Source organism: Fonsecaea pedrosoi (assembly GCF_000835455.1).
Source record: "Fonsecaea pedrosoi CBS 271.37 unplaced genomic scaffold supercont1.1, whole genome shotgun sequence".
Taxonomy (NCBI): domain Eukaryota; kingdom Fungi; phylum Ascomycota; class Eurotiomycetes; order Chaetothyriales; family Herpotrichiellaceae; genus Fonsecaea; species Fonsecaea pedrosoi.
The window spans coordinates 2,517,631-2,530,831 of NW_013550615.1; the positions used below are offsets into that span (position 1 = coordinate 2,517,631).

Here is a 13,201-nt window from a genome sequence, read left to right on the forward strand (position 1 = left end):
CTATGCCTTAGCGGCTATACCTTCTCGTGCATCCCCGGATTTCGGGACCGGATTTCAACACCCTCCGTCCGTATTAGCACAACCGCACTAGTGTCACGCCTTCCATCCTACAGATGTCACGAGACAGTTCCTGCAGTGATGTGGAGAACACCCGAGGTCTATGGAGATATGGGATACCGACTGAGTGAGTGAGCGAACCCTGGATGTATGAACGGGACAATAAAGAATGATGTACCGAGAACAACAGATTAGGGGGATGATGGTTGATGGATATATATATATATATATCTATACAGTCTAGCGGCGGTGGACTCAACTCTACAGGGATATTTACTAAGATGAGAACATGTCCACATGCGTGCATGTCATAGACAGTTGCCGCTTCGTCATTTACCCTGGGTGGTCTCTTGACGGCAACACCCATATCGTGCATGCTACAATGTACTGTATGGGGCAAGACCTCTTTCTTAGGATCGTACGGATACCTGCTATTGACCCCCAAGATCATCACGCCGGGAGGAAGAATAGCTCCCCCTCGCCAGGAAACCCGACCGTGTCCAGACTCTCCCAGCCCCAGCCTAGGAGGTTCTGAAACATCAAGTCGTCGTCCGACGGTGTGAACTGTCCCATGAGCGTCGGATCCGCGCCACGAGCTACACCACTACCGCTGTCACCTGGTCGCGCATTGCTAGGACCTTCCGGATGCTCGGAACCCACCGCAGTCGTCAGACTAGACTGGTCTAGTGGGACGTCCAAGCCTCCCGAGTCTACGGCCCCCGAAGCCAGTTGTGACATCGGTGCAAGCTGGTGAGGTGGTACCGTTGAGGGCGAGGTGCGCTCAAACGTCGACGTCTTCAATCGCGCGGCGTCCTTTTCGGCACGGAGTCGAAGCCGACTTAACAGGTGACAGTGGCGTCGGGCCTGGCTGCCCTCCGGGGACATCTCCGCCAGTCGATCCTGGCATAACATGGCCATGTCGAAGAAGACGTTCATCTCCGGAAACACGCCCGGCGGGATGTTGGCGCGGCTACTCTGGATGACAAAGACATAGAGGGTAGACACCGCGACGAGGGCAATGTACTGCGTGAACCAGAAGGACTGGTACAGCGCCCCCCGTTGAATCAAGTCGCACGTCGTGTTGAGGATGGTGCTGATGGCACTGGCGCATTCACGGATCGGGTTCAACGCCCTTTCATCCAGGACCGACAAGGCCCTGTGCCCGAGTCGGCTGAAGTCTGCGAGCAAGCATCGCCTGGTGGCCAGGATCCGGAGATGAGCATGCGCAAGTTTCAGGACAGTATTTTGCCGCTCAAACGTCCTCTGCCCCGCCAGGGTCCTGGCACGGGGTTTCAGGAAGTCCGGAAGAGTGTCCTTCCACTCCAGCGTAGCCTCAAGCATCCAGTTGGTCCGATCGAACAGCTGATCTTCAGAGAGAGGGTGGATTGGATAGAGGAGATCGCTATTACGTCCCATCAACTTGGCCAGGTCGGCATGTGCTATGAATGCTTCCAGGTTACCGTGCAAGGGGAGGTCCTCGGGAGACTCCGTGGACAGCAAGTCTTGATCGTCAATGTTGCGAGGGTACGGCTGGTCGATGTCTTCGTCGCGGAGCATTCGTGGCCGGCCCAGCATCACACTTATGTACTCATCCAAAACATACGCACACCAGAACGTGCGTTTCCGCGACTCCAGCGTCACCAGATCTAGTTTCTGGCTGGACGAAATCTTCCTGTGGAGACCTATCGAGGTCAGGATCGTGCAGGCGAGGCTGAAGCAGAACCGGCACTCGTTGATCCGGAAAGTGCTAAGGAGGTACAAGCACATGGCGAGTCGGGCCTGGACGCTGGCGACGGAGGCTGGTCCAGGTTCTTGATTGAGAAGAGACTTGGCCTTTTCGAAATCTGTAGCGATAGAAAAGTCAGCCATTCGTCAGTGTCCACCATCTAAGGAAAAGCCCTCGGAGAGGACATGGAGTAGCTCTGTGTTCTTATCATCTACGACGACACATCCCTCGTGACTCGGGGATCCAAGGATAGATAACTTACAAAATTGGCTGCGGGTAAGGTCCTGGTCTCCGCCATCGACATACCTGTCGCCTTCCCTCGTGTAGAGGAGTGACTGTGAGAACACCAGTAGAGTACATGCGGCTTCCGCTTTCAAGAGTCGAGCCCCACTCAAGAGGTGGGATGTCCACTTCTCGAGCGTTGGCCGATGGAGAAAGCGATAGGTGGGCGTCGCGAAGCGAAAGTACCGTTCTAGCAGCGCATCTGCCTCTTCACGTGTGGGCAGCGGCTGGTCTTGTCGAACTTGGACGGGAGGGATGTCTCCGTGGCAGGTCAAAGGCGCTGATGGCAACGCAGCCTCTCCCTCGACCGCATCCCCTCGATTCCATGAGTGATAGAGAAACGACACGCCTGACGTTGCGCTGATGTGGTGGCCTTCAGCAAAGGTGGGTTCGAGCGACGGGCCTCGAGAGAGACGAGGCGTGTTCTCGGGTGATCTCATCAGCACTTGATTTGAGGCTTGAGGGGTCGACATCGTCACATTTGTACGGTCGCTCAGTGGTTCGCCTGGCGACCTCCATGTCTCTGAGACCCGGTGAAAGCTTGGAGTGTCACCACGGCCATGACTGCAAGACTCGGGAGGTGGCCTCGACTTGCCATCGTCGTACTCGCAACGAACCTCTTCACCGCGGCAGTAATCGCAGGGCTGAGTGCCCGAACATCGCACTTTACGTCTGAAATATACCATACACCATCAGAACGGGAGGGCAGACAAAGGCAAAGAACCGATCGCATTACCTCCTACAGAACATACAAGCCCTGGTGGTACGTGGGTGCTTGAGCTTGCGTCGTTTGGGAGGACTGGATGGCAGAGTACGATTCTCCGACGGAGACGAGGTCTGGGGCTCCTCCATGTCTGTGTTTCTGGGTTCATGGAAATTCTGGAGCAGCTGGATTTCCCGTAGGAACAGCAGACGAAGGGTAAGAGACCATATGAAGAAAAGTGGGTGGCACTGCGGGGATTTTCCCAAGTCCCTGGACGCACCCTGGGGAGACAAACCGGTGCCAACCGGGCAAATACGGGATCCCTCCGTCGGCAAGTTTGAAGAAGATTCTCAGCATCCGATTTGACCAACGACCGAACGACAAGCGACCGACAAGCGACCCTCTCCTGCCCCTGGACATCGGTTCAATAGCCGACAAGGCCGAACAGATGGACCCGGTGGAAAAGTTTCCTGGGAAGGATGCGGAAAAGGGAATAGGGCAAGGAAAAAGGGAAAAGAGCAATGAAGATAAGCAACAGCTTCCTCTCCATTCTACCCTCTCAACTCACAATAACTTAAGACACACACAGGATCCAAGCAGCAGCAGCAGCACAGCACAGCACAGCCATGGCCCTCAATCGCACCTTTACACTCAACACCGGCGCCAAAATCCCCGCTGTCGGCTTCGGCACGTGGCAGGCTGCGCCGCACGAGGTGGAGAAAGCAGTTGAGATCGCCCTGAAGGCCGGCTACAGACACCTGGACTGTGCAGCAATCTACAGAAACGAGACAGAGGTCGGATTGGGCATCCAGAAGAGTGGCGTCGACCGCAAAGACATCTTCATTACGACCAAGCTGTGGAACAGCAAACACGACCCCAAGGATGTCGAACCGGCACTCGACAAGTCGTTGAAGGACCTCGGGGTAGACTACGTCGACTTGTACCTCATGCATTGGCCCGTGGCCTTTGCCTCTGGAGACCGATGGTTCCCCCTCGATGAGCAGGGTGTGTTCCGGCTATCAGACGTGCCTTTTACCGAGACGTGGAAGGCCATGGAGGCACTGTTGAAGACGGGCAAGACCCGCGCGATCGGCGTCTCAAACTTCAACATCCGCCGTCTCAAGGAGCTCCTCGCCACCTGCGACGTGGTGCCCGCGGTCAACCAGGTCGAGGCACATCCATATCTGCAACAACCCGAGCTGCTCGCCTTCTGCAATGAGAAGGGCATCGTGCTCCAAGCCTACAGTCCTCTCGGGAACAACACAACCGGTGAGCCAAAGACGGTCGACGATCCGGAAGTCCACGCCATCGCCAAATCCCTGGGTATGGACCCAGGCCAAGTCCTCGTGAGCTGGGGCGTCCAACGCGGCACGGTCGTGCTCCCGAAGAGTGTTACCGAGAAACGCATCCGTGACAACTTCCAAGATGCCATCCTCCCCGACGACGTCATGGAGAAGTTGAACGCGCTGGAGAGGAACAAACGGTTCAATTTCCCCGCCAGATGGGGATACGACATCTTTGACGAGCTCGGTGATGAGCAGGTTGCCAAAATCGCAAAGGAATCCGGGCCTGAGAATCTGCAGAAGTTCACTGTCTGAACAATAGAATCTAGACTGCAAATAGACCGCATGTAGAGGGAGCATCCAATTGGACTTCGTTGCCGAATCTGGCGCTTAGACCTCGCGAGGAACGCGTAGGATTCATGAGCATAGTCTTGGTTGCGTTCGCCGTCAGACTAATTTATTTATGCAGCCGTCGCAGGACAGACTCTTTGGTTTTGGTAGTTCCAGTCATAAGCCACCCACACGCCGTAGAGATGGATCTGACTCGCCACGACCACCAAGACGTGGAAGAACTGGTGCGACGAAAACCAGATGTCAAATGCGCCCGGCCAGATCGACTCGGGGATCCGGGTGACGAAGAAGAAAGCGCCGATGCCGTAGACGAGACCCTCCAGCAACCAGTACGGCATGCCCGAGCGCACCCACATCTCACTCCAGCCGTAGAGGAAGAGGCCGTGGATGATGGGGGCGAAGCCCGAGAGGGCGGTGAGGATGAAAGCCCACGCTCGAAGAGTCCGGTATTTCAGACCTTGGAGTCTCGGGTGCAGAACCAGGGTGGCCGTGACGAGGCTGAGGGAGATGATCATGCTCCAGTAGACCCAACGGAGGAGAGGTTCGCAGTAGAATCCGACGTAGATGCCAGAAAAGAAACTCCCCAGGATCAGGGTCAGGATGCCCACGTAGTCGACCCTCAGCATCAGATTCTCGACGTCCTTGGAATGGCAGAGGAGGGTGTGGTAGGTGGAGGAAAGGAGCATCGTGACGATAGCAGCACCCACTTGGATGCCGAAGACGGCATGGTCAGCCACTGACGCTTCAGGGTAGAAGCAGCTGAGCCCGCGGTAGACAAGAACCTGTCCCACGACAAGACACAGGGCCGGAATCAGGTGAGTGAAGATGTTGACCGACTCGTTGTGCAGATGACCCAGAGACCAGACGCAAGTGACCCATGAATTGGCCACCGGGCGATATCCCGACCTGGTGAAGTGGTTGTCTTGATACCATTCGGGCAGTTCTTCAAACGTCAATAGCCTGTAGGGTTTCGGTTTGAGCTTTGCGAGATTCTTCTCGTGGAGTTTGGGAATACTTGGCGCACGCGCCCGTGCCCTGGCCAGCTTCTCTTTCGGTTTTCGGTAGGCAAGAATAAAAGACATGGCTGATTCAAGCTAAAAGGACTCGGGAGCTAAGAAAATAGGTTCGGGTAAAGAAAGGGGAGGTTGCTCACAACTGACTGGACCAGTATAATAGTGAGTGATGATACTGAGTATATATAACCTCCAAGACACCGCAATTGCGCCCTTCAGCACATCAAGCAGAGGTAGATGGGAAAGGGAGGAACTTTGAGGTCTCGGGGGTTTCTCCATTCACATGCGCGAAAAGGTTTTCAAATTGGATCCAAGCCGCCGATACGTTGATCTGCAGATCGAGCGCTTTACGATTCGCTGACCATTCCGAAATTTCGCTTCAAGCGTTGCGCCAGTCAATGAAGCTCTACCGACTCCAGAGACTCCGGGCAGCCGATCGATTCCGCGGCTTGACCGGGATTGACTTCGTCATTATCCACCTCCCTCCTTCCACTGTTCGTTGGTGAGGGCATGATTTATCTCTGTATCGAGTACAGATATCCACGTTGGCGTCTCTATTTGAGCTGGCCAACTGTTCCTTCGATGCTGACTTTGTTCTTGTCAAGAATTTGAAATCGGGTCACATCCACATCAGAAGAGACTCTGAGATCCAATTGTGCAGGGACAACCACTGGCCGCTTGAACGTAATCTCCATGAACAACGGGTCATTTTGATCCGCAAGAGTACTAGCAATGTATTTCGCAGCCAAAGCACCGACATGATTGCCGTGAGCCAGTTTTCCTGGGAAACCAAAAAGCTTTGCAGCGAGTGCTGAGGTGTGTATCGGGTTGTAATCCTTGCAGAGCCTTGCCCAGGATCCTGGATCATTATGCTCGACGGTTAGTGGTTTTGAATCCGACCAGGCTGGGGTGGCTACCACACTGTGAGGTCCATCTCGTCGTTGTTCAGCACTAGTAGTTGCTATCCCTGCATGGATTTTCCCAAACTGTAAGATTGTGAAATGTTGCCGAAAGGCGATGGTCGACTCGTGCGAATCCTTGCTTGGAATATGTAAGCTTACCACGAGGTCGACCTCGAAACCGCGTCTGACGGTGCGGAGATCCTTTGAGAGCCTTGCCGTCAAGAAAGCTCCATCGAAAGATGTCAAAGCCTGCACCGTGCATATTTCAGGTCTCAGCAGTTCAATTCGGTTTCTCACGTTGACGGCGCCTAGCGGCCGCACTCTGCACGCCGGGTGGGCCAAGAGCAGCAGCATGGCTGGTTCACTTAGAGCCGATAGGAAGAGAAGCAACTGGGAGCCCACCAACTCAACATTCGCTGTGACTGGTTGGTCCCGGATCGCCCTTAAATATGCGTCAAGGTCTGCTCGTGTCACTCGAAATGGCATGACCAGTGACAGTTCGTCGCCGCTTCGGGACTTTGGCTCCTCAGAGATGCGCATGCAAGTCGAAAGGATCGAGTATTTGAGAGACCTCCAGAGGAAGACCGCCATGACGACAACGATGTCGATGCCAGAAAGGTCATTTGGTGAGAACTCGAGCTTGATCTGACGACCGTGTTTCCAGATTGGTCGCAAGTGCGAGCACTTGAAGACCAAAAGGAGGAGAGGAAAAGCGGCGATGACAGAGATGCCAGCCATTGCTAGCATTGTGCATTCAGAAAGAGCCTCGCTGCAGAAATCAGAGGACGCGAGTCATGAGCGCCTGATCAAGTACGTGGTAGTATAGTAGTACGAGTTCTAAAAACTTTTGAATTGAGAGATTCACGAGATGACTAATCAGGCATGTTAAGTGAATCCAAAGGACGTCGCTCGATAGAACTACTACTAGCAGTATCTAGCCATCGCAATTTGATTCTTACATCAGTGATGTATAGTACTCTTCTGAGGAACTAAGCTGCGCATGAAACTGTATCAATACAATTTTGATCCTGCTTTGATGCGGTTTTGATACTATGTCGGATGCGCGTCAGATGTAGTATCAACACTGTACAGTTATCTATGCTGTACTGCTAGTATCTATCTATACAGTCTCGAAATAAAGAATTGACTGCGTAGTGATCGCGAGTCCTTCCATAACTGAAACTTGAATTTATAGTAGCGCCTGAGCATCTGCCACAACCAGGCTGTGAAATTTCAAGAATCCTTGAGGAATTTAATTTGGAGATTGTGTAGACCAGCAGGAGTCTGCGGGCCCCGTTGCCGTTTTCGTTCCCACCTCTCACGTGTTCATGGTGCTTCCAGACCTCAAGTTTTTATGCACTCAGTATCTACCACTGAATAGCCTCTCCGAGAGCACGAAGGGGAAGCATAGTACATAGAAAGAGCTACCCACTTGGTAGAACGAGGTTGAATTAGATCTAGATTGAGTTCATAAATCATTTTTAATTCAGGATAGTAGCACTCCAAAAGGAAGCTATTGCATTAGCATTGAGAAATGACAGTCCGGATGCTCCTTCCTTGTCAAGAGATGGAGAGGTCAAGCTTGCTCAAGCAGTTCGAGGAGAATTCCAGGCTCCATCAATTTCAGCATCATGCTGGCCACTTCTCTTCGATTCCCCGGTTGAATGGAGCTGAATTCTCTCTTCGACCCAGTCTGGAACAAGTGTCGCTCGCCGAGTCTGGGACTCAGTTTGACGAAACACCCTCTTGGGTAAGATATGGTACTCACTCAGTGCAGGTACATAAGATCATGCGTGTGTCAAATGCCACCCATTAATCAAATCAGTATTCATATTTTTTTTATGAGCAAAACAAATGTCTACAGTAGTAAGAAGAGGATGCATGAATACACTTACTACTGAGCAAAATAAAGCGTCCTTGCAGAGACTTAAACGCGACACCGAAGTTTCCTAAAAGGGTAATTCTCATAATGGGTTGCACCTAATCTCGATCAGTGCTCGCCGCAGTAAATGAAAAAAATTATACTGCACCAGCTTTTACTACGGACTCGTTGGCCTCCATTAAATTTACAGTAGTACTAGTGTTGATTCATCACGGCCGTTGTTGCTACATAAGTACTAGCTAGTATCAAGCAGGCAGGATGTTTCCTGTCACCCTTCCTGCCTCAACACACGCACCCAGACGGTCCGTGCCTGTCGATCCCTGATTCAGGGATTGAGTACTAGTACTACTAGTACGAGGCACTACCAGTACTACCTAACTAGCAGTACCAGTGAACAAGCAATAAAAAGATCCGGCCCCCTTGCTTTTCCAGCTTGCATTCAACACTCAGAAATCGTCGAAAAGGGCCTGTTTACCTGAGTCCTGTCATGTCTGACCCACCTCCTCGTCCCAATTTTCCATGTTCCCATGTTCCTGCATCATAGAAGTCATTAGCTCGTCTCATTATCAAGCTTGTCACAAGCCTGTCGCTTCTTCCTCCCGTTGTTGATGAGATGGTAGAGTCGAAGATTCTTTCTGCCAGCTTTCGCAATCCCCACGCCAATCAGTGGCTTCGACTGTGGTCATACTTGCGATTTGCTTCGTCACTTGATTTATTAGGCTCTAAAGTCGACTGAGGTCTTGTACAACAAACACTTTGTTCTGCCGAGCGACTTTTCATGTCCCGAGACCGAAAAATGACCCGTGGTCGCAGAAAAATCCGACTCTTGTGCTGGTTGCCTAACCTAAGGCTGTGCGTCACTAGATGCCGAAGGAGGCACCGGTGCTGAGGACGCAGGTGCTCCTGGTTGCGGCGTAGCAACAGGAGCATTCACAGCCGAAGCATGAGCCTCACTCTGAGGTGTTTGTGAAGACGGTTGAGGTTGCCCCTGCGGTGGTGGTGGGCCGGGAGGTGGTTGTTGTCCTGCTGTTTGGGGTCGAGGCTGCTGCGGTTGTTGTTGCACATTTGGTATGCCTGGCGCTGTTCGCGAGTACTCCTCAATACCAGGGAGCATGCCGTTCGTAATCGGAGGCTGGTCGACAGTCATGTGGCCACACATGACCACATCGGCATCTCCCATCGGTTGCCACCTCACATTTCTCAACCTCGTGGCTATGGGTCGCCCAGTAGGGTCAAATGCCGGATCTGGGGAGACCATCACTCCTGCTTTGCCAAAAAAAGTCGGAGCTATCGTGAGAATGATAGAGTCGATCAGGTGGGAGCGGTGCATCTTCAGCAGCTCTGAAAGGACGACTCCCCCGCCTTCGACCATGACACTCTTAATACCTTCTCGAAATAGCACATGGAAAATACCCTCCCAGTTCAGCCCTCCGTGTGCTGGGTGATAGTCATTAATCATCAGATATTCTCCACCGTGCGCTTTCAGCGTGCTAACAGCCATGGGATGTAGCAAGGCACCTGGAGCAACAATCACCCATGGAGCCTTGCCGCGTCCGTCCGTCGCCGCTTTGAGCACCTTCATCCCAGGATGGATTCGCAAGCGGGCATGAGGATCAACAATGATCGGTCGGGGTTGGAACTCCCAACCTAGTCCACCATATCCGGCAGGATTGGTGAGTCGACAATTCAGTGCAGGATCATCGGCAATAGCTGTAGAAACTCCAATCAAGATGGCATCATGTCGACTTCTCAAATAGTGTGTCATTGCTTTCGTCTCTGGGCCAGACACGGCCGTAGGAACTCCAGGTATTTGACTGATCCGTCCGTCGAGGCTGCTTGCCCAGGTAAGGGTTACGTGGGGACGAGTTCGGACCGCCGTAAGTTTGGGATCGGGGATATAGGATTCCAGGAAGCCTCTGGCATGATGAGGGTACTGTAGAGTGTCCCAATGAACTGCTGTTGTAGGCTCATTCCTTGTATTGGGTTTGACAGGTTCCAACCGGCCAAAGACGCCAGGCTGCATGGAAGGCTGGAATTGAGGCTTTGGAGGTGGTGGGGGTACTGGCGGTTGTCGAGGTGCACGTTGTTGGTTGAAGCCCTTGTGTGCTTTCAGAACGACTTGCTGATGTCCCTGGCGCCATGCATACTGGACGTTCCGGACGTCTGACATTTTCATAAACTTTCCGCCGGCAGCTCGCATCTTCTCTGGCTCTTCCCACATTTTCCAAAATATCGACGCGGGCAGGTAAGCTTTGGCGGCCTCGCGGCGGGCTGTGTCCATGATCCCGGTATTTCGCTTCGTACCATCGACATAGTCCAAATCGTGGGAATGTCTCATCACACCATCAGTAGCCTTCGAAATAGTGCAAGTCTCTATTGGACCGTGGTTGTAGACCACCTTCATCGTCATGGCACATGTTTTTTCTTCTCGAACTCTCTTCTTTCTCTGTTGTTTGCCTTCTGGTGTGGGACGAGGTGTGTGTACCTTTGGGGTAGCGCCGCGTCGGAGTCTGCACGCGTAATAGTCGACTGTGGCAGCAACATTCTCGGGTTGGGAGTCTGTCGTTCTCATCTTGCGCCAGATGTTGTCGACGAAAGGGAAGTAAGCTTGCCAGTCCGCGACAGGCAGCTCGATGGGGTGTTCTAGAGAGAAAAGTCTCTGTCGCATTTCGGCGAGATTAGGCGGGTTGTCGAAGACGCTGTAGCCTTCAGGTTCATCAGACACGGCGTAAGTTCTGCCGTTTGTTGACATTGTCCGTTCAGCCGCGGCATCGGCCTCGCCCTCACCGTCACCCTCAACTTCTCCGTCGGCAACTCCTTCGTCATCTTCCACATCGTGCATGTTGGCGTCGTTGGCAGCTTCATCGTCCGCTTCGCTTTCTTCGTCATGGTGGTCGAGGCCATCTGGCGCATCGGGAGTCTCAGGGTCAGTGCTCATGATGATCGACACGCGCGGGTAGTGTGCAGTGGGCTGACGATCGACTAATGATGGGAGGGATGTGGATGCTCCGCGCCGCGCAGGATGAAAAGAGGTCGCGTTATCATTCGGAACGTGCACAGTGAGCAAGGTCCGATAGAGGGCAAACAGTGATCGAGGAATCCGAAAACAGGCACTAATCCTTTGCAGACCTGAAGTAATGAGTTTCACGCCTTACTCACTGTCTGCATTGAAATGCGCACCAGAAAGTGAAAGTGAGCGGACTCTGAAAATTGGCGCGGGCATCGGGGGTTGAGGATTCGCCAAAACAGAGATGACCCGTCACTGAGCGAGGCTCCACCCTCCCGCCAAGCGACCTTCATGCAAGGAACAAGCTCAGCAGCTCAGCTAAAGTCACCCGCTAAAATAAACCGAATAGGCTCTTAATACCGCCAGAGGGCGTTGAGTAAAGGTGCCTAGGGTCGAGGACCGCCTCATGGAGTTACCTGAACTTTAGGTATGTCTTGCCTAAGCTACCTTAGGCAAGGACCTCCTCCAGGCATTATTCGTCGCGTCACATTTTGAAACCTGTCGTCTGCACAAGTCTTGAAGTTTGACAAACGACAAAACAGACATGGGCATTTGTCCAGATTTGGATTGATCTGTTCAGTCCGTTCCTCTCTGGAGCACTTGCGGTGCGTCCCGTGTCCCAAGCACCTCACAAGAGAACTTTTGATCTTTTGCACATGGCTGTTAAAGTCTACATTTTGGGTATCATTCGTAGTCTCCTTCCCTAATTTTGTGGGATAAAAAAGACAAGCCATCGACTTCCATCCAGCGAGTTCATCTTCTTCCCCCATATCTTGGTCTGCTCCTTGACCGACTCCTGCTCCTGCTCCTGCTGTGACTGTAGCTGCTCCGAGAGCTGTAACTTGGGCTGCGTCTTCTGCGCCGTGGTGGACTTCGACCTGGTGGACCACGTCTTCGAGGCGGTGTCCGAGATGAGGATCTGGAGTATGATGGTGACCGCCGACGCCTCCTAGGCGGTGAAGGAGACCTGGAGTATGCATCACGGGGAACGTACGTGTCGTCTTCTGCTCCTCCTCGCCTTCCTCCACCATACCCGCCTCGCCTAGGTGGAGGGCTTCGATATCTTGGTGGCGGTGGCCCTCTTGGTGGTGGGCCGTACCGGGAGGGCAGTGGACCATATCGGGCGGATCGTGCTGGTGGCGGTGATCTCGAGAAGGCCCGTCGAGGAAGTACAATGCTCACGGAAATGATGACACCGTCTAGCTGGGCCTCGTGCATGTGGGCAATTGCAGATTCGGAGCCGGAAGGGTGATCATAAAGAATGTAGGCGGTGCCGCGATTTGTCATGACTGTTCCACGTTAGATGTCTTCTTGGCCATTCATGATTAGACATACATTGTTTGTTGAGAGGGAGATCGATCGACTCAATGCGACCGTAGGAGCCAAAGATCTCGCGTAGATGAGCCTCGGTCACGTTTCTAGTAAGTTTTTCCACCACAATCTTGGAGCTCTGCATCCGTCGGTTGTCTCTACTGGGGCTGCGCGTGTAGCTTCTTTCTCGATAGGACCTTCTGTCACCGCGACTTGGACTCCTGCTCCTGCTCCGCGACGTGCTTCGGCTCTGGCTTCTCGCCCGACCGTGTCCATTGCGACCATCGCGTCCATCGCGTGGTGGAGGCGACCGAGAGTACGACCTGGTTCCGGACCTCGAACGCGAACGGGAGCGCGAACGTGGTGAAGGGGATCGACGCGGCGAATGTGAACGATTAAAGGGTGGGGAGGGTGCTCGTTGTATGGAAGTTGGCGTGTGCGACCTTGTAGGCGATCGACCTCGTGACGGCGATCGCGAAGGCATTCTGGAAAAGATTTCAAGGGCGGCGTCGAGAAAAGGGTCTTAGAACATATTCTGGTATGAGAAGACAGTAGGAGAGGTGAGGGATCTGATGTTTTGACGTAGTTCAAACATTAATGGCAGGGCCTCGTGCCTCATCCCAGCACAAGCAAGTACCTTTAATCCTCCTAAATTGGGATCTGCGGCCTGTGTAAAGGTACTTC

The 13,201-nt window shown here is 53.2% G+C and overlaps 6 protein-coding genes across 6 annotated transcripts; 1 reads left to right on the forward strand and 5 right to left on the reverse strand.

The window, feature by feature from the left end:
- Positions 1 to 507: 507 nt before the first annotated feature.
- Z517_00916 (uncharacterized protein) lies at positions 508 to 2,917 on the reverse strand (the record flags this gene model as incomplete). The annotated part of the gene is made up of 3 exons (XM_013433878.1): positions 508 to 1,901; positions 2,046 to 2,737; positions 2,802 to 2,917. 3 exons carry the CDS (start codon positions 2,915 to 2,917, stop codon positions 508 to 510), a joined length of 2,202 nt encoding a protein of 733 aa, XP_013289332.1.
- Positions 2,918 to 3,394: 477 nt separating this feature from the next.
- Z517_00917 (uncharacterized protein) lies at positions 3,395 to 4,366 on the forward strand (the record flags this gene model as incomplete). The annotated part of the gene is made up of 1 exon (XM_013433879.1): positions 3,395 to 4,366. One exon carries the CDS (start codon positions 3,395 to 3,397, stop codon positions 4,364 to 4,366), a length of 972 nt encoding a protein of 323 aa, XP_013289333.1.
- A 146-nt stretch (positions 4,367 to 4,512) lies between these two features.
- On the reverse strand, positions 4,513 to 5,484 carry Z517_00918 (uncharacterized protein; the record flags this gene model as incomplete). The annotated part of the gene is made up of 1 exon (XM_013433880.1): positions 4,513 to 5,484. One exon carries the CDS (start codon positions 5,482 to 5,484, stop codon positions 4,513 to 4,515), a length of 972 nt encoding a protein of 323 aa, XP_013289334.1.
- A 485-nt stretch (positions 5,485 to 5,969) lies between these two features.
- On the reverse strand, positions 5,970 to 7,055 carry Z517_00919 (uncharacterized protein; the record flags this gene model as incomplete). The annotated part of the gene is made up of 1 exon (XM_013433881.1): positions 5,970 to 7,055. The coding sequence occupies one exon, from the start codon at positions 7,053 to 7,055 to the stop codon at positions 5,970 to 5,972; it is 1,086 nt and encodes a 361-aa protein (XP_013289335.1).
- A 1,988-nt stretch (positions 7,056 to 9,043) lies between these two features.
- Z517_00920 (uncharacterized protein) lies at positions 9,044 to 11,137 on the reverse strand (the record flags this gene model as incomplete). Its single annotated transcript, XM_013433882.1, has 1 exon — positions 9,044 to 11,137. The coding sequence occupies one exon, from the start codon at positions 11,135 to 11,137 to the stop codon at positions 9,044 to 9,046; it is 2,094 nt and encodes a 697-aa protein (XP_013289336.1).
- Positions 11,138 to 11,909: 772 nt separating this feature from the next.
- Z517_00921 (uncharacterized protein) lies at positions 11,910 to 13,001 on the reverse strand (the record flags this gene model as incomplete). The annotated part of the gene is made up of 3 exons (XM_013433883.1): positions 11,910 to 12,084; positions 12,201 to 12,495; positions 12,542 to 13,001. The coding sequence occupies 3 exons, from the start codon at positions 12,999 to 13,001 to the stop codon at positions 11,910 to 11,912; spliced, it is 930 nt and encodes a 309-aa protein (XP_013289337.1).
- Between the last annotated feature and the right edge of the window lie 200 nt (positions 13,002 to 13,201).